Source organism: Lepisosteus platostomus, chromosome 17, assembly GCF_059453375.1.
Source record: "Lepisosteus platostomus isolate fLepPlt1 chromosome 17, fLepPlt1.hap1, whole genome shotgun sequence".
Classification (NCBI taxonomy): Eukaryota; Metazoa; Chordata; class Actinopteri; order Semionotiformes; family Lepisosteidae; genus Lepisosteus; species Lepisosteus platostomus.
Genome location: NC_142627.1, coordinates 11673980 through 11698810, shown reverse-complemented (window position 1 = coordinate 11698810; position 24831 = coordinate 11673980). Strand labels below are relative to the sequence as shown.

Sequence of the window (24831 nt, the reverse complement as noted above, 5' to 3'; positions counted from 1 at the left end):
AGAAGCAGAATGAAACATTCCCTTGGCTGTTGCATTACTCCCCAAAGAATAATATAAGTGACAGATGCTTTCCTATTGCAGAAGCTACTGTTTTTTGCACTTACAAATGGAAAATGACTGCTGGCTGCTGAGGTGTTTAGTGTCATTACGTTAAAAAGGGCTTTTTTAATGAAGGCTATGAGAATTTAGCAAAAGGGTTCAAGGGAGGTGAAGGCACCTGTTGCTAGGTATGTTTCAACTGATGTTTCTTGTTTTGGTTCAGTAAAATTACTTTATATGTCAGGGCAATGCACTGTGCATTAGTTTAAAGATGGTTTCTGGTTTAGAGTTTAGATTACGGTGTGAGAATTCATGTGAGATGAAGGTTTTGAGAGTTAGTCTTAAGATTAAGGTTTGTAGTTTAGGTTTAGGGTTAGTTTTGAAGGTGAGAGGTAAATGCCGAGGGTTAGGTATGGATGAGGATTTAAGATGGTGGTTGGGGTGAGGCACAGGGATATGATAAGCGTTTATGAATTTAGGAAATTATAGTGCTCATGACTCTATACCTTCACCTTGAATTCAAGGCGTATTCATATGTGCTTACCTTGTATTCATACCCTACTTTGTATTCAATAGTCTAAGCCCCATTTCTGAATGTAACACATTCTACATGCAATCCTAGACCTGAAGAGAAACAAAATCCTTAATCATTGATTAGCTTTAATCCCATTTAACACATACATTTATTCTGGAGATGGCTCATGTTGATTTTGAAGACCATTGCTTATAACAAACTTCTTTCTCCTTCATTTTTACCTCACAACGTTGTACACTTTATACAATGAAACATTTTGACACAATTTATTCTTTAAAAATTAAGGTCCTGCCTAGTCCATACATAGCCTGATAATTTGTAATTCCCTGTTGTTACTCTTTACCTCCTCTTGCTGTGCCAAATTTTTCCAATCCTCTGTTTTTCCAATTGTTTTATCAGTTTAGCCCCTCTCCTACACTCCTAAAACCTAACTGAAAAATTCACACACAAAGGTTAACCCGAAGGTAAACCCAGAATCTCAATTTTAATGTAACTCTAACACTTAGACTCAAGTCACTAGCAGACTAATGTCTCTCACTTATATTTTTATCTTCTCTAGGATTTGTCTTCACACTAGCTCTGTCTCATTAGTCTTTATAAATCCTATACTAATTGAACCTCAATTCTATCTTTGATTTTAAACATGATTTAAACCAATCTGTGAATTCTAATCCTGTAATCCCAATTTCAGTCAGCCATTAAGAAAGGCTACAAAGCAAGCCTGCAAATCCCTCCCAGTGTTTTTGAATGTTTGAAGTTTGTTTTATTCCAGCTTTCTCGTTGGAAGAGGAGCATATTACTGGGCACGTGATCATGGGATACCATATTGCCTTCCAGAAAAAATGGCCACAAGTAAGTACAGCAGTTGTGGAATCAAATATTTGCTATTTTAATCAGTGTATTCATTTCAAATTGTTACTAACTTTAAAATTGTGTATGTGTTGGATTTTTCATTTAAAGCACAATGTTCTCTGTGTTTATTAGTTTGTTTAACTTGCACACACCACTGGAAAAAGATTACCTTCTGAGCAATGTTTCATGAGGTTTCAGTAAAATGTTACTCCAGTACTTTGTTTCTTGAAAAACACTCAGAAATGTATTATTATGCCCTGCAAACAGATTGTAATCCTTACTGCATCTCACTTCTGGGAGAAATGACACGCAAAGAATCCCTTTTGCTTTTGTCACCTGAGGGACTGGGTAGTAGCAGAAGCAGCTGTATCAGATTTACACCTGACCACTACTGTGTTTGTTGTTGTGACAGACATAGAGAAAAGAAGCTATTGTCCTGACTGCGCACGGGTTCCTCTGCTGTTTTTGCTCAATAAGGGGGGAACTGGATAGCTCCTGCCTACCCCAGATTGAAGTATATAATGAAATAAATCATGGACAATGCTCTATTTACAAAAAAAAAACAAAGAATTTGCATTTTCAGGGACTCACTTTATAATAAAGATCTGTAAGAAATATATTATAATCTTAATAAGATTTAACTAGACATGAAGCCTGTTTCTGATGTTTTTTCTACTTTTAGGAGGCCCCTTTGAAAGAAAATTACATAGAAAAATCAGTGTATGATATACAGTAGATACTGTAGGACAGTCAGTAAATTAATAGTTGTATTTTATGCCTACTCTAAAAGCATTTTTAGGAGCAACAGCATTCAGTAATATTAAGAAACTACTTGAACGTGATATACTGTATTCCTTGATGTATATAAAATATCGGAGTATTTTATTTACACTTAATCTGCGATTTAAAAGAATTCAATTTAATTTATTTCCTGTGAACCAGAACTTATGAGAGATAACATCTGAAGAATAGGAGACAGTTTCTCACATCTGTCTTTTGAATTTGGGTTCTTTTTTAATCCCAATTCAAAAAGTCCATGCTACAAACAGCATGTTTCTAACACATTTGTGTTAGTATTTACTGATCAGGATGCATGACGTAGAGCTTTATAATCACAGAAGTTGCACTATAATGTTTCAGAAGCAATAAAGTTGTTTACTTATTTGGCAGTTCACTTCTTTCATTGCAAATAAAAGATCCTGTAATGTTTTTATAAGGCCTTCTTGCATTCCATTTGATTGTAAAATACCTAAATTACATTAAATGTATTTCTACGTTTTCTTTGATTAAAAGATTTTGACTAGAACTGAAACATTAGGCTGTAAACAGTGATGACGTTCTTTTTTCTGATCTGCTTTAAATAGTTACTTTTAACCCAAAGATTATTTTCCATTCCAAAAAACCCTCATTAAGTAAGAAGGACCCTATTGATGTTGTGTACCTCATTAGCTTTTGTCTGCTGAGTATTTGAAGTCTGAAGCAGTCCAGACTGATTATTGCAATACAGCTCATGTGCTGTTTGTTGTGCAGTGCTTTAGGCTAAGCACAGAGCCTTACATTGACAAAACGTTAGGATAAAATGTAGCTGACCATAACTGTAACATTGGACTTTGTCAGACAGTGGTAAGTAGTACTTTATATACAGTATGATTAGGCAATTCAGGTTACTTTACCCCCTTTTTTAATAGCTTAACATGCTCCAAACTTTTCTATTGAAGAGGAAGACTCTCGAAGAAACATTTTCTCATATATTAAATTGCATTGTAAAACAAAGGCACACACTATAAAGTTGTAAATAATTGTGAAACTTTTTAGAAATGAGTCCATTGCCCTGTTTCTCACAGGTTGTCCTAGTGGAGCTACAGTACAGTATATCTCCAGTAAGTATAACGCCCCCTACAAAGAGCTGGTGCTCCTTGGGTGCTGACAGTTGAGATGGGAGTGGGAGAAGTGGGGCCAGAACCTTAATAACCCAATCAGTTTCTCTGTCCTTTGGGCCGTCCCAGCATCAGCCCCTCCACGCTTGCTTGGCAGTCCTCTTCAGCCTCCGGTATAGGCTTTTCCTCTTTGAAGGAAAAAGAAAACTCAGTTTGACCAAGTCTCTCAAACGCAGCCCTTTGTTCTGTTTTTTTTTTTTAGCTCCTCAGTGACTTGGGGAGAATTTGTGCTGATCTTCTTTTGGGGGGGGAAGATGAAAGAGTTGTTAATGTAGATAAAAAAGAATCCAGACCGCTGTCTAGAACAGATGCCTGGATGTCAAAATCTATTTCGTTCATGACCTTTAAGAAGGGAAGCTTTTTGTGTAACGTTTGTGATTCAGTTATAAATCTGAAAGTTTGTATTGAAGCAAACAGTATATCCGAAACAGTTAATTGATTACCATTGCTGGGATCAACAAGGTGCATTTGAAAAAAATGGAAGAAAAGTTAAATGATATTTATGCCATACCAAAATGTCTTTCTTTGTCTCACATAGAGTTTAGTTTGTCAGCATTTAAGAGGAACAAGCGGAAGATGGAGTTGGCAGAAAAGGTGGAAACTGAATTCATACAGACAAAGAAAAGAAGACAATCAAGTGAAAACGTTAGTAATTCATGTATTCTGCCTGTCAAATGAAACAGGCTTGCAGTAGTGTTGGGAAAAGTAGAGGCTAATTTTTGTTTAATGTCATCCTTTTGCAAATGCTTTGATAGACAAATGCAAATAAGTAAACCCTTTATTAAGCCTATATAACCCTGTTTGTTATTTGTTCTACCAATGAAAGCAGCAATAGAACTAAATAAATTAGTCCAAAAAAAATCTTAGGATCTAACAATTAAAAGAAAATAGTGATAAAAAATTAGTTTTAGATATATAAAATATTAGTTTTAGCCTGTTTTTTTAAATATTTTTAAATGGATTTATGTTAGTTTCCCCCAGTAAATGTGAAATAATTTAAGCTTTTTTACTGATGTTATCCACAAATGCTTTTTCTAAAAATGTCATTAGATATTCAGCAGTGACTAAGGAATACTGTATCTTAAGAATTTTGCTGTGTTATAGAAGTTGCTGAATGCTGCCTTACTTGTTCAGTCTTTGAGGAGTGAGCATAGAGGCATAATAAACAGACCTTTTTTAGCAAGATTAATTTGTTTGCTTGACAAAATTTGACCATAACTGTAATATGCTGTATTCTATTTTATATTACCTTTTAAATGTAGCCTTAATGATTGTATTCATCTTTACATTATTGCACTGTTCTGCTTCCGCTTTCAAGATAAAAGCATACATCTTGAAATGTGGAGTCCTCTAATTCATTCCTGCCAAATGTGCATGAGAACCAAACCACCAACTGGTGACCAGTAGTTACGTGGGAGGAAAGACTTCAATTATTTGTAATTACAGAAAAAAACCAAATGATTTGGAAATAAACAGCCACACAAACGAATAATCAGTCTGCTGGTTTACAGCTTTTGTGATTTACGTTTGAATGCTTATGAAAATATTTCTATTGAGGCATTTTAGTGTTTGAAGGTCTGGTTGAGGCCAAAGCTGTGAGTCCCCGTTACCACCTACTCAAGCACTCCTGACCACAGAGCTAGGTATGTGACTGAGAAATGAGGTATACCTGCAAAAGTCACTTGGTGGCATCCTTACGCAATGCTGAGGAGTGCTATATTCAGCAGAAGCTTAACTGAAAGTTGCTGATCAGAAGCCTTAAAAAATTGAGAAAAAATGTGCAGTCAAATTGTTATGCGTAAGATAAGCAGAATTCTAGCTTGCCAGCATTAATTTTGCCAGTGCTTAGCTCATGTGCTGATAGCTTAAGTGAACCTCATCCATTTTAAAATACTTCCCTGAAAATGCTTACTTCAGAAGTAGTTAAATACATTATTAAAGCTGCCCAAAATCTAAGCGCTGAAACACTTTTTTTTTCAGTAAGGAAAACTTCTGAATATGATTACAATGAAAGCCAAATGCTATAGCTCCAAAAGTAGACATTTCAAATATATGCCATGTACGGATATGGATATAACATGCTCCAGTCTCATATAAAAGTTTAAATGTGTACTTAAAATTTAGAAGAGTTTAGGGTTGTGATTGGAGAAGACTTTTATATTAGCAAAAGTGTTCTTCCCTAGCTCTGATGACATGCATGCTGTACCATATGTCTTTAAGACCTTTTTCTGAATGCACATATAATAAATGGAAAGATACTTCATTTATTTTTTAAGGAAAAGAAAATACAATGTTGTGAAGAAGGGAAAGCCAGTGACTTTCATTCTTTCTCTTCTTAGGGTTGGGACTTCTAGATATTTTCTTTGTGTGTGGCATACATTGACCAAAGATAATGTAGTTTTACACCCTTTACAAAAGCTTGTTTCAGATTCATACCGTTATCTACAAGTACTAGGATTCATGAAAACGAGAAGCTCTTTAGTTCAATGCATTTTCTTGAACAGATGTCTGTGAAAACTGCATGTGTTGTATTGCAACATGGTGTCAGTTTGTGCTGTGGGCCTTTTTATCCCATTGGTCCATTGTTTGTTGCTTCCAGGGAGATCTTTTATGGACTATTGGATTTTATTTTGGATTTTAAAGTCTCTCTTTAGTGAATCATCACATTAAACAGATTGCCGACAATGTTACAAGTTGTTTACATGTTTGATCTTATCAAAATTATTTGTTTAAATATGACAGAAGCACTTCCCTATTAGTTAGGCGGATTTGGTTTTGCATAGTAGTTGCACAAGTGTCTGCTGTATCCTCAGACTGATGTCACCATATACAGCTCCTGTTACTTCTAATTCCATCTGTGGAACAATTAGGAGTGCTCTGGTGGCAAGTACAGTTTCACCGAGAGGAACAAATTTAAAGCTGCAGCCTTCTGTGTGGGTTACACAAAGAACGAAGACTGTGTTATGTATTCTTTGAAGTGTATTGTGGGTATCAATCTTTTTTTTTCCCCCCTTTTCATGGCTTCCCCTTTCATTCACCATCTTGAAATTATTATGTAAATTCTTCACCGTATCATAGTTGATCATGTTACTTTTCTTTTTGGGCGAGAGGTAAATTTAAACATCAAAGAAACGGCCTTTCTGTGAGGCTTCGGGATCGTTTTTGCTCCGAATGTCAGTTAATTGAAGTGTATAGATAGAGCGGTGCTGTGCGAGGTGGCGAAAATGCTTGTGTCTCACACTGCTAGGTTTACCTTTATCCTAGATATCTGTGTGGTCCTGCAGGATGAAATGTGGCCGTATGGGCGATGGCTTTTAATAAATTAGGCAGAGGTCGTTCACGGGTTATTAACTATAAATCTTAAAGATTAAATCATAATAGGAGCCTGTATAAAGTTCAACCAGTACTGTTATTCAACTGGAAAGACAAACACAAGGCTTCCCAGGCCACGTCTGAGCTTTTTAAGGTCTTTAAAAGGAAGCGCTGTGAACGAAAGAGGTAGTATTGTGCTAGGGATTCAGTAAGTTAAAGTAGGAATTCCTCAGTTGTATTCGCATGGGATGAACAATCAGCTTTAAAAACAGGAGATTTTTTTCCTCTGCACTAAAAGCCTTGCACTTTGCAAGTTTATCTTTGATGGATTTGCTCATTTTTCTTTACTTTGGAAGTAAATTTGGACTCAAAAACCAAATCCTTGAAGGATCTGTGTTTCATCTTGACTGAATATTTGGCAGCCAGATAGTTATGAGTTAAAGATGCATTATTAATGTCTACAAGGGTGGCAGCCATTTAGCTTAGTTACTGAAAAGAAAATTTTTGAAAAATTCTGCTAAGCCTCTGTCATTCAGCCCCTTATGGCAATTGCAGAATTTACTACTTGTCCTAGCAATAATATATATATATACCTTTTTAATGGTATTTTTGAAAACCTTTTCTGTGACAAAGGGATGTTCATTAATGGAGAAGAAATTTACAGTTTTCATTTTTTTCCCTTTTTATGTAACAATGGTGGCACAGTAGACTAATTATAAATACATCCTTAGAAATAGCTTGGCAGCATTTTCATGGTTTCCTGTTATGTCGCAGTATTTGAAAAGAGTACATTTTTAATAAGGAATTCATTCGCCAAGGAATAAAAAAAGAGCTGCAACATATCTCGGTTTCTAAACTGGTTCTGACAGAATCTGGCAGTGCTGCATTAAAGAAAAGGAACATGGACAGTCATAGAGTCAGGCATTGCGATTATAGCCTGTCTTGTGTTGGGTTCAGACTTAAAGTTGGTCACTTGTCATTTTTCAGTGCTTAATTTCTCATTTTCTTTCCCCTCTGCTGTCCTCACCTTCTTAAATCTGTCACCAGGGTCATGTGTTAAGTGCCCCTTTCCAGCCCCCACTCCTTCAAACTTCATGTATTTAAATCAAATCAAATCAAAGTTTATTTATCAAATGCACAACAATACAGCGTGCAACAGTAGTTGCTGGCAATGAAATGTCTTTTCTGCAAGCTTTTTGTGACAAAATTGTGACAAAAATCGCTAAAATCACAAAATTCACAAAAACACAAAAATCACAAAATTGAGGTTACGAAAATAAGGTTACACAATAATAGATGTAATAGAAATTGAATAAAACTCAATATGAATAGAGCTGCTATGTGTCCATGGTGTATGCAATATATACAAGTAGTGCAGTTATGCTGAATACAGTGAAAACTGTGTGTCCATTTTTGCAGTGTAGGTAAGGAAAAGTCAAAACCTAATGTCAGGCAGCCTACTGAGTAGTAGACAAGGAGTTCAAAAGGCGACACGGATGATGGGGCAGGGCCTTAGGTGTCAGTCTTAACAGTTTTTGTCAGGATTTCATAAGTTTACAGGATGTAAGGAATACAGCAGAAATGTCCCTGTGTACATTTAAATATAATGTATATTTAACCTCCTCCACCATCTAATGTAGTTTGGGGGACAAGGAGTGTGGACACATCTCAGTACTACACAGTATTTTTAGCTTCAGTGAACATAGAAGGCACTTAAAAATTTTTATACAGAAGAGGAGACACGTCTTACTTTTTCCAGGCCTTCAGCCTTATCCCTTTCAGCATGTTGAAAAAAGATTAAAACTACCAACTTTCAAAGAACCCGACCCTTTGTGTAATAAGTTTATTAAGGGGTGTGCTGTGGATTGCATGATAAATTGTGATTACAGCTAGCCTGTTTTTGATTTTTGTGCAGTATAATTTTTTTTCCCTTAAGAATGCCAGCGTTAGCCAAGATATAAAAAACATTTTGTTTTCTGATTAGACTCTTTCTATTTAACCAGAAGAACAGCACCTGTTCCATATGCATTGGCAGACATGGACACCCCAGTGTTATGTACCATCCAATAACAAAATTAGCTGAAGTGTGTTTTTGATGAGCAGCCTATTCTTAAGCTTTGTTTTTGGATTCACTAATTTGAAACGTATGCAAGGATTGTATTTTAGCCTAAGACACGCAGGTGAACTCTGAAAAACATCGTCGTATTTTTTACAAGAAAACAGCTCAATATTTTTTTTTCTGTTAATTGCTCTTTTTACATTTCACAAAAAAAAACTGACGTCTTAGTGAAAAGGAAAGTTGTGGGTTGCTGAGGTTAATAATATTTAACTGTATGACTCAACTAGATGCGGATGATAATGTATTAATTAAATTATTGTACCCTTGTTGCCTTATAGTGGAATAAGTGTGATTTCTTTCTTTGTTGTTCAATTACTTTTTTGTATTACTTTTTGCATGTATCTAGTCTAAGTGGCTTCTTAGAAGTATCAAATTAATGAATTAATTGAAAAAAAGTTCCTAAAAATGAAAGAAAAATACTCTCAGGTTGTATCCAAATCATGACCTTTTCTCTGTGTAAAGGGTGGCAAAGTTTTGTCACATCTGTCATGATTACTACTTATTTTGTTTTAAGTATCTTTCACTCCTCAAAGAGTAATGTGCCCAGAGCAAGACCTTGTGACTTTTACTCATGCTTTTGTTAAAGCATAAAATATTGATTGCTGTTTACTTAAGCTCTTTTACTTCTGCCTTGCCAGGCTTGTTTTCCCTGGGGTTAGTCTTGTTTCCCTTCTATGAGCTGCACAAGCAGTGAGACACTTAGCAGAGAAAATATTCTGGATCCGAGCTCTTAATGTACCAGATCGAGCAGTAATCTTTAGGAAGTAAAAACAGGACAGGGCTGATCCCAGGGCAAAATGAGAAAGGCAAGCAGCAACAATCATACTGTACTTGGAAATAGCTCAGCCTTTTGAGGATCTAGAAGCTGCATGGATTGTGTTTTGTCTTTGGCTTTGCAAATGCTCAGGTAGTGTACAGAAACAGTTTTGATTAGTAAATTAGTAGAATTAGCTGAACACTTCAGGTTATGTGAAAACCACAAGACCCTTTCGGCTTTGAGGGCGAGATTAGCTTAGTGTTGGCATAAAGGCTCAATGGCTGTTTGGAGAAAGAAAAAGTTTCACACATAATATTCAGATGAGAACCTGAACTCTGTACATTGGGATTGGAGAATGTAAAATACTTTTCTTACAATAACAATGACACAGTTAGCCTGGAGTATCTGGAGATAAGGACTGGTTGGTAGCTGTTTTGAGTGTTTCTAAAGCCCACTAGAGAGGGCTCAATATGTTTTATATTTCTGGTATCCAAGCATAAAGTCTGTCCTGCATTAGGAGTTCAGTCATTCTAAATTTTCTTTTAATAGAAAGGCAGTTCTTTGGTTTTGACAAATGTAAAGCTACTTAGGTGAAACATTAGTCTCATTTGCTACTGTTAAAGGAAGACATACATAAACAAGATTTTGAAATACATAGATGTTACAGAGTGTCTTTCAAAGCTTTTTGCTTTGTTTCTAGTTTCCACCCTGTGTTTGCTGCTGTGTTGATTTTCCTTTTGTCTATGTAAGCTGATGGCTGAATCTTCTGCAGGAGAATGACTCAGGGTCTTTGGATACTGTGGGGGCGATAGTGGTGGATCATGAAGGAAATGTGGCTGCAGCTGTTTCCAGTGGAGGCTTAGCAATGAAGCATGCAGGCCGAGTTGGTCAGGTACTGCCCCTTGTTCCCAGTTGACAGTACATCTGGACATCGGATTTCCCCTGCAGGGGTTTAAAGGCTCTCAACCAGTATGAAGCTTGTCACCTTATTCTACCCTGTTCGAAAACCATTTTAATGCATATGAAATTAATGGTAAATTAATTTGGCTCATTTATGTATTATTTATTTATCTTCTTATTTATGCTTAATGCTTCTGCACACATACCCATAGGTACAAAACTGTGTAAAAATGTAAAAGAAATAGTAATTCCCCTGTGACTCAATAACTCATCAAATTTTTGTGATTACCCTTGATACACTCATTACCCAAAGTAGTGATTTGTGCATTATGCCTAGAATAATATATTCTTTGTTTCTTAGGCAGCTCATTATGGATGTGGTTGCTGGGCTGAAAATGCAGGAAACTTGAATACTTACTCCACAGCTGTGAGTACTTCAGGTATTTGTGCATCTTCTCATTTACACAGTACTGTTAAAGCCGATGTATGAGTTTGAAGAAAACCTCTATGCGTGGGTTATGCAAGAATTTTGAATTTCTTACTTCACCTAGAAAATAAAGTAAGTCTTTGAATAGATCTGACTACGATTTGTAAGTTAACAAAATGCTGAGGATGGCTTTTAAAGAGGAAATATGATTGTTTCTTGACCAGTGAGGACTTGAATAGTGAGTTGGAACATTATAGTCTTGACTCTATAGCTGGTTGGGACACAAAACTCAAACTCGAACATTGAAAACAAGACTAGAAAAGAATTATTTACTATGTTCAAATGTCCTGCACTTCTGTTATCAGAACAGAGAAGACAGAGGACTGGTTAGAGACTTAAATAAACATGAACCAATTTACAACACCTGCACAGGTTGAAAACTATTGAAAATGTAAGGATGTTGTACTGTTGTCCCCCATAAGACTGGATATGGGGTGTTAAGTCATAGCACAACTGTCTTAGGATGCTTGGATTTTCCTTTGGTCATGAGAATAACACTGAATATCTTTTCCTGACTCGAGAATGATCTGTGGCCTACTGGTCAAGATCCAGTACAATTCTGTATGGCATATCTGAATTGCCAAGTCATAAGTATCTTTTGTCATAAATGTGACAAAAAGGGACTAGTAATATTGTACTCTTTCTTAAGCATTGTGGCCCTTTGATTTCTTACTGTTTGATCATTCATGTGCTCATTATTAACTGTTGGAATTATACTGTATCTTTCCGTGTTTGGCAAAAAACAAGATAGTTTCCAGTTCAATAATTGGGTAAAGCTGCATTTATTTCATCATTTTGAGACACATTTTTTTAATGAAATATTTTTTTTGTCAGCATAGTGCGTGAGGCACACAATTGAGTGCAAAAGCTGATGGCTTTGCATATCAGGGGCAAAGAAGGTGAAATGGAGATGCAGGAAGACCCACCTACTTTCTCTACTTTCATCCTGTCGGTTTACATTTTAAAATGGATTTGGTCATCAGTGTTAACTAGCAGATGCAAAAATAGCAGATGCAATATACAAACTTCCTGCAAGACTCAGTATTTCTCAAGTGGGTGTCTGCATTTGACATTCCCATCTGCAACACCTGCCAATACATTAACCCCTTCATGTGAGACTTTTAATTTATACATTCCAATAATGCCTACGTTTGTAAAATAGTTATTAAATTAACTTTATATATATAATGATGCTTGGTAAAAAAAAATTCTGCAATAGATTCAGGTATTTTTTAAACATCTTAATTTTCTTGGCTTTTGGGCTAAACCTCTGCATAAGAAATACCTCTTTCTGTCTGAAGGTTTAAAATGGAAACCGCAGGTCTGCTTGATGAGCTCAGGTCACAAGGAGACTGGAAAAAAGTACACATTAACAATTACAAATCTGTGTTCTCTAAAACACTACACTGAACACTCTTGGCTACTTTTGTGGAAGAAAATACATTATTGCTTGTTTCAGCTTAAGTAAAGGTAAGGACTTTCTGTAACATTTTACTTTCCACACTATGAAACTTGATAAATTAATATTATTGCAAAGAGATCTCTCTTCAGATTAAAGAAAATATTTGCTTTTCACCAGCAGTGTGATACAGGAGACATACCCTGTGATGACTTTGTCTAAGAAAATATGGTTGGATCGTCTGCAAGCTGAGCCTGTAAATATTGTGTCTAAGAACTTAGCTGAGAAATAAAATAGAGACAAGTAAGGATCTTGTCTTGTTTATTAAAATATTAAATTATGAAATAGCTGAATATTATAACTATTGAATACTATACTAATACTAAAGATCCAGAACATGTTTACACGTGCTGCTCTTCCCAGATATAAAATGCTAGCAATGTCCCTAGTTCTCATCTATGCCGATTTACTGATGTGTATAGCTACATCCCTGTTAATCTGACTGTGCTTTTCATCCATTTTTTTCACAAGTAACCAATTATCAATCTAAGGACTTCAGAATCTAAATGCAACGGATGTTTAACCTTTTACCTCTTTAGGGGTTTGGTGTAACACAGCAGCATAGTTTTGATGTTCTAGTTTGTGTTTTACACTGTGTTTGAATTACAGCACTCTGCACAGGGTTGGCACTAAAGATATTACTGAGCCATTCTTTTCTGGCTGTATCATAATTAAATAAGTTTTCACTCCTTGAGCCAGTTGCTTATTGGGTATGCTTTATAAGCAAAAAAAAGTTTTTTTATGCATTTTAGTGGACCCCTGGAGCTTATTTCACACTTATCTATATGTTTCAGTAGAATTGAATTTGTCACATGAATAAAGATTGTTCCCTTAATATCATGTTAGCTGAAAACACTAAAGGAATCCCATTATACAGAATGTACTGTATGTGTCTGTTTAAAAGAACACATGTCCTGTTTAAAACCTTTACTTTTGCCGTTTGTGGATAGCCAGTAAAAATAATATTTCATGCTGGCAGAAAAATACTTGCAAAATGTTGAGTGTGTGTTAACTTTGTCTCAACTTTGAGCAACTTTGTGCATTTTGTTTTCAGCGTCTGACATCAAGGAGGATTTTTATCAAGCCTAAAAATATGGCCTTGAGTCTTAAAGAAAACACTACTGCCTCTCCTTAAGGAATATTAAGTGTTGATCATTGTATGATAAACTATGTGTGAGTCCTGGTGAATAGTGTGATTATTAAGTGTTTAATAGAAAGTTTAATTATCCATGATTTTCTCTATAGGTGCCACATCTGAGCTGGTGTGGCTTGACAAAAAAGCACAAACCACTACAGTACTTATGCTTTCCTGACACCTTGTAAAGAGGGGGAGCCTTTTGATTTTGTTGTAAAAAATCCTTTGTGCTGTGGGGAGATTTTACAACCAGTCACCTAGTAAAACAATGATGGCTTTTGTACAGAACGGAAGTGAGAAGTTACAATTTTTAATGTTGGAGCCAATGCTTCACGCACCCCCTAATGTCTGAAGGGCATCATTATCATTACATTTTAGTCATCATGCGCAGTAATCAAACCAGATGTAATGTTAGTCATTTATTGTTATTATTTCTTTGTGATCGATTATCTCACTGCTGAACTTTGACAGCATCAGACTGCTTGGTCATGACTACCTGAGGACCTGTCAAGTAACTGGAGGTAAAGATTAAGTTCTTATCAACACAGATGGCTCTCGTGCTGTCCTGCTTGTTTTGATCTCAAGCAGTCCTGAAGGCACAGGTCACTAAGAACATACACCTTGGACTGAAATATGTGTCTGATATTGGGGGGGTAGCCCAGCATGCTTGTCGGCTGACAGAATGATCTTATGTGTCAGGACATGAGGAGGTATGGCTCTGATTAAAAGATCAGTATATGTCCCCAAGCCTTGGTCTGCCTTTCTGAGTCCCTTCAGATGATTTATATCCTCCTGCGTTATAACTGATTTGTTGTGTCTGACTTTAACCTTCCCATCATCAGTGCTTTAACCTTTCCAGGAGCTCCTCGATTTTGGAAAGAAGAAAAAATATATCATAAATTAAGTACTTTTGTCGGGAACCAGGCAGCATTTGCATGTGGAACACAGAAAACAGAAATGGGTTTTCATTTAGTCGTCCCTTCTTTCAACACGAGTTTCTTTCATGTTTCAAAATTGGAAACGCGTGCACTGGGACAGCGGGCATGGCTGTGTGTTCCCCGGCCCACCTGTTTTTAATTTCCTGACTTGAAAGGCGTCCCCATCAAAAGGAGAGCAGCAAAACAATCATTTTCATTCTGACACGCTGAGCAGAGCCCTCTCCTCTCCAGGGGCCACGTTTCGCGATCTTGGCTTCGCCCAGCGCAAACTCCAGTCAGAGCAGAAAATGGATGTGCTTGTGGGCGTTTCGAACGGGCTGTTTGTTCTCTTGGTGCAGTTTGATTTATTGATGAGACGTTGGCATTGCTGTTCTTTTTTCTCATGACGGGGGTCACACTCGCAACATGAAAAATGTCTCGTTTCATCTCAGCGTTGCAAGTGGAAGCAGGTTTTGCTGTGAAACCCACCATAAACTTGCTGTGGTTTTGACCGCAAAGAAGACTTTTTTTACAGTAAACAGAGCCAGGTTGATACCAATCCAATTAACCTTTTCCTGCTTATGAATAGCTTACAATGAGAACAGATTGCCGTTAATTTCCTGGAGGTACTGTTTTTGTGCTTCCTTGTCGATCAGTGCTGGTGATGGCTAAACGGGTACAATGAGTCTTGATATATTGCCTACAAAAACCATGATGTATATTTTGATATGATCACTTAAGTGTTTATTATGACCAATGTAAGAACCTTCAGCCTTTATTTGAATTTTGCTGTTTTTTTAGACATGCACATTTGAATGTTCGTTTGATTTTAAATGTTCAATCTTTACTCCTCTAACTGTCAACTTGTTAGAAACAGTTTCTGACATAAAATACTGAGGTTAACCATCCCAGAACCTGTATTTGATGACTCATCATTTTACAATCTACTAATATATCCAGGCACTAAAAGTGAATAGCTTGATTTAATTGATTTAATCAACATCATTTTTAATAATCCAACCAATAGCAGACACTTGATATTTTTTGTCTGAAAACCAGTTTCAGTAAAAATGTTTCAAAACATCCCTAAACTATAATTGTAAGTAGTATTTAAGTCAAAATATTAACATGATACTTCATAGTTTTTTTTAAAACATAAGTTCCTACTGCTCTAACTTGGCAACCTCAGTAATTTATTTAAGTACGTGCGGTTGCGTTTCTTTTGAAAGAAGAAGGATGAAAAACTGTTTATGCTAATTTTACCACAAAGTTTAATTTTTATCTGGAGACCTTGCAGTTTTACTCAATCTACTTAAAATACTTGTAACTAAAGGATGATTTTTCTAGAAGAAAATGAAATCCTTTTAAGGCCAAGAGAGCATTGTGTTGTCACTTTAACATTCATAAAGTATGTGTAGCTGTTGAAGACATGGGAGGTGACTTGATGGAGCATGGAGCTTGGAGCCAAGCTATTAACAGCGCAAACTGGTAGCAGTGCAACTGAATTTTCAGTAGGTTATTATGTGGTGAATGGAAAGTTCTGAAACTCTGATTAAACTGTTGTTTTGACATTTTAAGTATTATTGACGTCCCCAGTGGAGCCATAAAACTGCTCAGGTTGTCAGCTCTAACGCCCACAAGATTGAAGAACCCTCATACTGTGGTTACCCTGTTTACTAATGCTACTGTAATTGAGGGCAGCCAGACTTGACCACTTTACATGCACATATTTAAAAATACACACAAATGTACGGATTTATTTATAGCTTTGATTGACATGTTTTTTTTTTTTAAATCTGCAAAAGTGACCTCTTTTCTATGCAATGTTTCTTGCCCAGCTAGTGTTAAGATTCCAGGATGGAGTCTTATACTGTATTTGAACTGGCTAACAATAATAATCTAGAAAATTAACAACGGCAAACTAATGCAGGTTTTTTTTTTGTTGCTTTTTGCTTTTGGCTCCATAGGATGCTTGTTCCATTCTCCTTTTCCCCCTTTCTGGTTCTTCCCAATTTTTGCCTTAATTTGCATTGCTTTTGTGCGTTTCGAATATCTAACAGTAATATGTATATTTAACAATGTGTTGAGTAAGTTTTCAAAAACACTTTATGTTTGAGTGATACATTTATATCTTTTGATACTGATTTGCTTTGGTGTATTGTACCGAGTAGTAGTTTTAATTAACAGTGTGTGATCATTCAGCTCTGTAGCCCCAGAAACACTCCTTTAGCATACCACACTTTAGCAGTGAATAGTTTAACAGTACTAATAATACCTTACATCTTTTCATCCCCTCTTTTGCTAATTTATGATACCCAGTACCACCATTTCATTTTGTTTTTGCTTTATAGAGCATGTTTTTGTTTTTTATAATACCTGGCAACAGCATGTGGGATTTACATTGAAATACCATTGTTTGCTTATAACCTAGAGCCCATGCCTGTTACCGAGTTTCTAATGGTCTTTGATTGGAGGCGACAGAGATTGATTCTAGCTCTGTGGCCCATTAGTTTGGTATTCTGTGCTCAACAAGCTTGCTATTGTTTGGATGTGAACTCTGCCATATGTGAAAAGCAAGAGCCGTGGTCCTTCAGTGTGCTGGACAATGCAGTGTCCTGTGTCTTGAAATGGTGAATACCATACAGAATGCCTTTGATAGTCAGCCTGTGAATCTGCTTTGCTCAGAATTAACAATTGGGGGGAAAAAAAGAAATACATCCTGTAGGAAAATCTTCATTTTATGAGATATAAGGAGGATAATTGGTCAGTATAAAAATGGTCTACTTAGTCCCAAGAAAATAAGTTAAAAAATGAAAACTGGCAGGCTTATAGATTTGTACATTGGAGAAGCATTGTAACCATTACTTGAGATATAAACTAAAGCTGCAACAAATTCACCGCTCAGGTCACTGCACAAACTCATCACAGTTTATGATCAGTCCCTATTACTCAAATCCAACTGACTTAATAAAATGATTTTTTAAAGACTTCTTGTTTTTCTGCAAGTCAGTATGCTAACATTATGATATTCATATCCTTTAGACATAATTAGCTTTGAGAAATGTCTTGCAGGCTGTGCACTGTGAAGAAAGCATGGCAGATCTGCTCTTTTGCGTTAAATTACGAACAAAGGATTATGTGATGGTTATGGGTTGACAGCTATGAAATGTGTCCCGCACTTGTGTTTGAAAGACGTTATTAGTGTTTGAATGGTTATATAAAGCCCTTGTTTAAGAAAATGGAAGATGTTTCTCTAAAATAAGGGAGAGCTATTTTTTCCCCCCCAAGAGTCATCTGTTCAGCCCATCTGTTGCTGTTTGCTGGCTTCCTACATCTTTGTTTGATCATGGTCTTAAAAAGAGAGAATAGCATCTTAAACCATGATATATGCTAGATATGACATTATTTTCCCCGAGATTGTACAGTTGTAAAGCAAACACCTGTTGAGCCTAACTTTGTGGTAAATGCTAGCAGGTGTGTCTCTGATTTATGGCCCAAAGGGCTTCATTTAACCCAAGGAAGCCCAGAAACTTCTGAAAACACTGGTTCTTGACCTCTCTGGGGTTAAGCGGTACTAGAGGGATTGGAGTTAATCTGCGCTTTTCATTAAAGAAGAGAAAAAGGAAGCTTTTCAGGGGTACATATTCCTTAAGTCATATTGCCTTTAATTCTTATGAGATTTCTGTTGTGTTCCATGGTCAAAAATCAGAGACTCAAAAAGCCACAGTATATTCTTGAATGTTTGTTTGAATGGCCCAAACATCTCAGCTGGATAAAGAATAAAAAGCCTAATGTTTTGGAACTTTAATGCTAGATAGAAGATAAAAATTGAAATTCTTTTCAGAGGGGTGTTTACTGAACTTCTGCAAATGAATCTCATAAAAAAATGCAAGGCAGCTAGTTTGATTCCTGTGCTATTTGGCACGGTTAGCACAACAAATACATCAAGCACATTTAAGTACATTCAAGTAGATTGAAATAACATTACTACGCAGTAGGAAAGCTTTTTAGGGAAAGGGGTTACAGTACAGAATGATTTTAAAATTTAACCAATTTACATGATTCCTTGCCATTTTCCTTAAAATTAGATCATAGCATATTAACTCTTGGTTCATCTTTGTGTGCTTGCAGTCTTCAGGACATTCCAGAGTCTTGTGTACAAACCACTGAACAGCATTCTTCTCTTACAGGCTGTGGGGAGCACCTTGTTCGCACCATGCTTGCCAGGGAATGCTCAGCAGCCATGCAGTATGAAGATGCTCATCATGCCTTGCTAGAGACTATGCAAAATAAATTCATTGGTAAGTGCTGCGTGGCTTTTAAGTAATTTTGTTTTCCGTTTTTCCAGTTGACAATGTCAAAGTGGAGTGAGGTGTTAGAATTCGGGTTCAATTCAAATAAAAAATAATGTAAATTGCAAACTGAAAATGGTTGTCTTTGGCTCGTGAAAAATATGAAAATATATATATTTATAACTGGAACTGTTCCATTATTTAAGAATTGACAGCCACAGGCATTTAAAACTACAGAAGTATTTTGTTGACAGGTTATTTAAAGATTTGTCTCTCAGAAGTGGTCAATGTGTTTTATAGGTTTTCTCCTTGGCAGTTCTTTGTCTATGAAAAGAAATGACCATTTGGATTCATTTGGATTTCACAAAAAGAAAGTAAAAAGGCAGTGGTTTATATATGGAAACAATTGGTGGTTGTTTTGCTTTGGCCTGTTTTAATTTCTGTTGCTTTAGTGTTGATTTTACATGGCCGAGTGTAAAGTAAGGACAATCTGAGGGATTTTAGGAACAATTGTATACTCCTCAGCTAATTAGATTCTTGTCCTGTGTTGCAAAATTCATTTTAATCGTATTAAAGCTTGTTTTAGTTAAATAAAACAAGGAAGTTGTGGTTTTGAAATAGCTGCTGCTTCTTGTTATGTAACTTGTTAAAAAATAATAGTCAGATCCACACAAAGGATTTGAAAAATGCCCTTTATCTATCATGCTTTTTATAGTGTAGCTTTGTGCTAAATTTTATATAATAGTGTATTAAAGTCTACAGTATACTTCCTGTCTGGCCTATGTCAGAATATTTTTCATATGTAATGTTTTCAGTTAACAAAAATAACATTAGTGCAGTTTTAGAGTTGATTTCACTCTCAGAACAATATTGTTTAAAAAGGCCAATTAAAGTGCCTTTCAACCGTTAAATGTACTTTAAATTGTTTAGACTATATTGAGAAATGTCACCTTTCATTTAAGAATGCCACTGAAATAGTGTTGATAAACCCATTTCACAGTATGCTGTATTTTGACTGTTACTATAAGAATGCATCCAAGCCGCTTTATCAGTATTATTTGAAAATCTTGTCAGTTGGGTGGTTGTGAGTGCAAGAAAAAGTTATAATTCTAGAGGTTGGCAATTCCAAAACACAAAATCTAAATGCTTGAGTGCACAGCTTTTTTCTTAGTTTAAGGAATACTGTTTCATGGGCAGCATGATGGTGCAGCAGTTATCATTGGTGCTTCGCAGCACTGGGGCCCTGGGTTCAGTTCCAGACCTGGGGTGCAATCTGTGTGGAGTTTGCATGTTCTCCCTTGTTCACATAAGTTTCCTGTGGTTGCTCTGGTTTCCTCCCACAGTCCAGAAACATACTGGTAGGTTAATTGCCTTCTGGCTGTGAGTGTATGCAAGTCTGCGTCTGCCGGACGATGAACTGGTGTCCCGTCCAGGGCACTCTGCCTTATGACCCCTTGCTTGCCAGGACAGGCTCCAGCTCCCCTACGACCCTGAATGAGAAGAAGAGGTTAGAAAATGGTTGGATGGCTCATCCTTGCAAGTTGTAGTTGAAGATTCCTGGTTAATCAGCTAGTCTGAAATGCAAGGACCCTGACTATGACAACCTGGGTGCAAGCAACACATACAAACTCCTCCCGAGCTCCAGAGAAAACAGTTTGTCGTGCCGAATACAAATAGATTCCTGGATGACTGTGAATGTTATTTAATATTTAATAGATGTTTAATGGAAAAGATGTCAGAAGAAGTAGTATTAACAGAATGCATGCCTTTCTGGTTTAATGCAACAGGCAGTACAACCTTTCCATGTCACTTCGTTATCCTTGTTGGAGGCTTTAGGTGACTTCTGTTCATTGCAGTTTAAAGAAGAGTCATTTCTTCAGTAATCTCATTCTACTCACCTTGTGGTGCTTGCCTGTTTTCTCATGTTGAAAACACCTTGCTTATTCTGTTTGTCTATTTAGGATTTCCACTTATACATAAAATACCAGATCAGTTTGTATAATCATCAAAATCTACGCACAGGGAAATGTTAAGCCAAAACACCATTAAAGTTGTGCCAAGCCCTGCTGCAAGTACTATTGCTGAATCCCTGCACAAAATATAATTCCAGGAACAAAATACAAATAATGCCTTAGCCTGATGTTGAGATTGCTTATAAGACTTTTGTGTAGTAGCTGTTCATTTGTGTCTCCAGGGGGATGGAGTTCAACACGTTTAAGAATGCCATCAAAGCTGTACAGTCTATTCAGAGCAACGTCTGCTACAAGCTGCCCTCTTTATTGAAAATGCTAACTGTGGGCTAGATTGCAGAAGCTGATGAAGGCGAGAGAGTTTCAGAGAGAGTGCCCCCCGGTAATGGCTGAATGAGTCTTTCAGGGGAAAATAAGCAACATATCCAGCAGAAGATGGATGTGTTTCTGTTTGACGTGTGAAGGTCTATCCCTAGTGGAGATGTACTGCTATTTGTAGCACTGCCGCAGTTTGGGGCTGTAAGGCCCAGTGCCAAGTAAAGCCTGACTTGAGGTATTTGCATCTCTTTAAGTAGCAAGTCACAGACAAACCAGAGTCAAATGGGTTTATTTATTTTGATCTCTTGGTTTCATTGTTTTTCCCTTTTTTGTACTGCAGATGCAAACAAGTGGTTCTGAACTGGTGACGCTGTGGAAAACGTTTTTTTAGATAAATAAAATAAAAAGGTGAAGACTGAAACATTTGTTGGGCATATTAGAATGCAGAGATATTGTAAAATGCTTCAGAAATCTCAGTTTAGAGACTTTTTTTTGGCTTCGTGTAAGCTTTTCTGTTAATAGAATCCAAGTAAAAAAATTATCTGGCCTTTAATCATGAGTGCTGGAGGGGAGATATTGTATCATTGTGTAGAACTCAAATCGTAAAATGGAATCACATGGAGAGAAACAGTAACAGACGTGAATGAAACAATATCTCCCGTTTTTAACTTTATAAATAAAGATAGAAGGCTGAGCTGGTTGTCAAAAATCAGGAACGTAGCCAGCTGTAAAAAGACTATAAAAGCATTGCAGTGGTACTATAGTACCTCTAAGCTGGTGTCAGATACAGTATATGTGAGCTACATACATCTCATTCCGATTTTGACATTATAAGATTTAGCAAAACGTGTAATACATTACATTCTATTGAAAGTTCTTGTGCTAAGGAACTTTGCAGATAAGCTGCACTGTCAAAAATACTGCCCAAGCAATACACAGAGTTCACACACATTGCTTTTGTTCTGTGATCCATACAAAGAAACTGCAGGATCTCTGCAATTTAAATTATATATGCATGTCTTTAAAGATATAACAGGAACGTTTTCTTTGTATTTGTGAGTGGTTTATTTCTGACAGAACACTATGCTAATGTGATTATTTAAATTGCACCTTTTTGCATATTAAGCACTTTTTGGGATATATTTGAATACTTGTGGATGCACCACTGCTGAGCTTTGGCAATAGTAGTTTCTCCTGGTTCTTTTGTAACAGGTGGTAGTCATTGGTGAAAGGGTTGTGACTCAGAGCACTTCAGGTCATAAATGGTCACAGTAGTCATTTGAGCCTTTTCTTGAAAGCTTGCATATTTTTGGAACATTTGTACGACTGTTTTCAAGATTGAAAGTGTCCCAGGAGAATCTTGGAGGAGGTGTTAAGTTCAAGCAACACCACTTACAAAGGTAGTAAGTAAACTTCTTGTAAGTACCCGCAGCACTATACAGTATATCATGGCTGTGTGAATCTTTCATGTGTAAATTGTTTTATATATGTATGTTCTTAAACATTCTGTGTTCCTATCACTTTTCTTTGCATAGGAAAGACCATAGCACTTTACTAACCTTAGTCTTTGACATATTAGACTTGTAGGCTAGAACTATTCTTCCACTTAAATTAAAACTAAGTTAATTTTTCTGAACCATTTGTATACATTACTAACATTTTTGCACTTTCTGTGTGGTGGGCATTCTTATTACTTGTTATTATTACTATTCTTCTTATTATTTTATATTATTTTGCGTTCATTAGATACATTATGTGAAAGTCAAGGAGTTCCTGTTCTTATTTTTCCAGTTTTCTCCAATAATAACACATTATACTGCATGTTTTATATGTCTGGTTTTTGGTGTCCTGAATGATAATCTGTAATTATTTCTGCTGAAAGTGTAGTTTTCCATTCTTTTGAACCGCTACTGTCTGAATATACTCCCAAACGACATCTTCCAATATACCACCTATAAGACAACTAATCCAATTTGCACTGCCACCTACAACATTTGCAACTGGTTAAAAACCTGTCCGTTGTGCATTTCCTCTCATTCTATTTTGAAAACTCTTTTAATAATCCCTTCTTTTCTTGAACATTTCCTTGCAAGTGACCACGAACAATTCCAGGACACATGATAACTCCATCCATCCATTTTCTAACTACTCTGTCTAATACTGGGTCATGGAAGAGCCTGAGCCCATCCCTGTCGAATCCTAGGCAAATGAATGATTAACCAATAAAATATAAATGCTTACTTAAAACAGTACTTATTCATCAAGTGCTTCAATAAGTAAACCCTTTAATTTTCTTTGTGACCAGGTTCCCCCTTCTTATCCAGTGAAGACTGTGTTCTCGGGGGTGTGATCGTCCTGCGAAGCTGCAGGTGTGTGGCGGAAGAGTCCTCTCCAGATGTTCAGGCGCTCTTAGGTGAGAAACACTGTGTGTGAACCTAATGCTTTTCTTATTATTCAGAATGAGGGGGACTTCCATTTCATTAGCTTTTCCTGTACTGGGTTTACAAGTGTATAAAAATGTGTGTGTATCAAAGCAGGTGGTCCTGTTTTACTTAAAATCTAACTTATGATTCACGCCTTGCCTTGATGAAAGACCTCCAACAGAGAGATTTGATTATGACTGCAAAGTACGCACACACATATACATACCACAGTACACAAATATGTACTTTTTCGTCGATGCATTTGTAACAGGGCTTATTGGTAAGAAGCCCATTACGGAAGTCAATGTCATCCCCATGGAAACCTGGACAGCAGGCGCGATCCTGTGGTTATCTGGAATTCACTGCTGTATGGGGATTGGAGCTGTATGGCTTTGAAGCCAGAGTTTCTGGTTGATTTGTGATCAAATCCCCAGAGGGGCAACTTTATTTGTCATACATATACACCAACTAGAATGCCTAAAGGTTTTCCAGAAGGCGTGGTTTGATCTACCTGAAGTGCATAAGCAGAATCTGTCTTCAGTGCGTTCACTGCATCTCTATGTCTAGTGCCATTTCTACATTTCATCTCTTAGCGGTGTTATCTGAAAGTGGTATTTCTGTGACTTGACATGCAGCCTGTCGTCATTTTTACAGACACCCTCTGCTAAGTTTTACATTTAGCAACTAGGCATGATATCAGATATGAGACCTTCTGAACTCTGTTAAGGTACATTTCACAGCTTCCTGGTATTATTTGAAATTTGCAGTATCTTACAAAATATTAATTCGTTCCTACAACTAAGTCTGCATGCATAGTTTCCTAGTGCCTCTCTAATAGACTGTTTCATACACTCATCGGAATGCCCCTCTGGATAAACTACACACTTGCAAGTAATTACTACTGTATTTACAAACCTTTTGTCACTTTGCAGTTCCTGAGCTTTTCTTGTGGATTGAATAAGGGACTTGGTTCATTTTAAAAACAGATAAATGAATTATATGATTATAATAGGCCTTCAAAAAACCTTTCCTGGTATTACAGAAAATGCATTCCAATGAGAGGCACTTGTTTTTTGACCAAATACAAAAACCACGACAAGACCTTAAAAATATATCAAATATAACAGTATAAACAATGGGTGTAGAAATAACTTGAACTCATTTGATTACTACAGTGTGAATACAAATGTACTGAGTCCCCTAAATAAAAGCAAATTAAATAAGAAAACAAATTAAGGTTCACTTCAAAACAAACTCAGCAGTTATTATATCATTTTGAACTAAATATACCCTGTGTGAACGTGCCTTTAATCAAGACATTTCAGGAAATGTCTGAAAATTTGAGACTCCCTACACTGACTAATAACAAGTCGTGTATA

General features: G+C 36.5%; 1 protein-coding gene across 4 annotated transcripts in view; it reads left to right on the top strand.

Moving 5' to 3' along the window:
- The window catches only part of tasp1 (taspase, threonine aspartase, 1), a 45557-nt gene that overhangs the window by 6932 nt on the left and 13794 nt on the right, over positions 1-24831 (top strand). For 3 of the 4 annotated variants that reach the window (XM_088610235.1, XM_088610236.1, XM_088610237.1), the window contains exons 7-13: positions 1347-1426; positions 3271-3306; positions 3902-4008; positions 10324-10443; positions 10813-10891; positions 18640-18750; positions 23335-23442. In XM_088610235.1, coding sequence (XP_088466361.1) covers positions 1347-1426; positions 3271-3306; positions 3902-4008; positions 10324-10443; positions 10813-10891; positions 18640-18750; positions 23335-23442 — 641 coding nt within the window. The remainder of the gene's footprint in view (positions 1-1346; positions 1427-3270; positions 3307-3901; positions 4009-10323; positions 10444-10812; positions 10892-18639; positions 18751-23334; positions 23443-24831) is intronic. The other variant, XM_088610238.1, reaches the window with a different exon arrangement.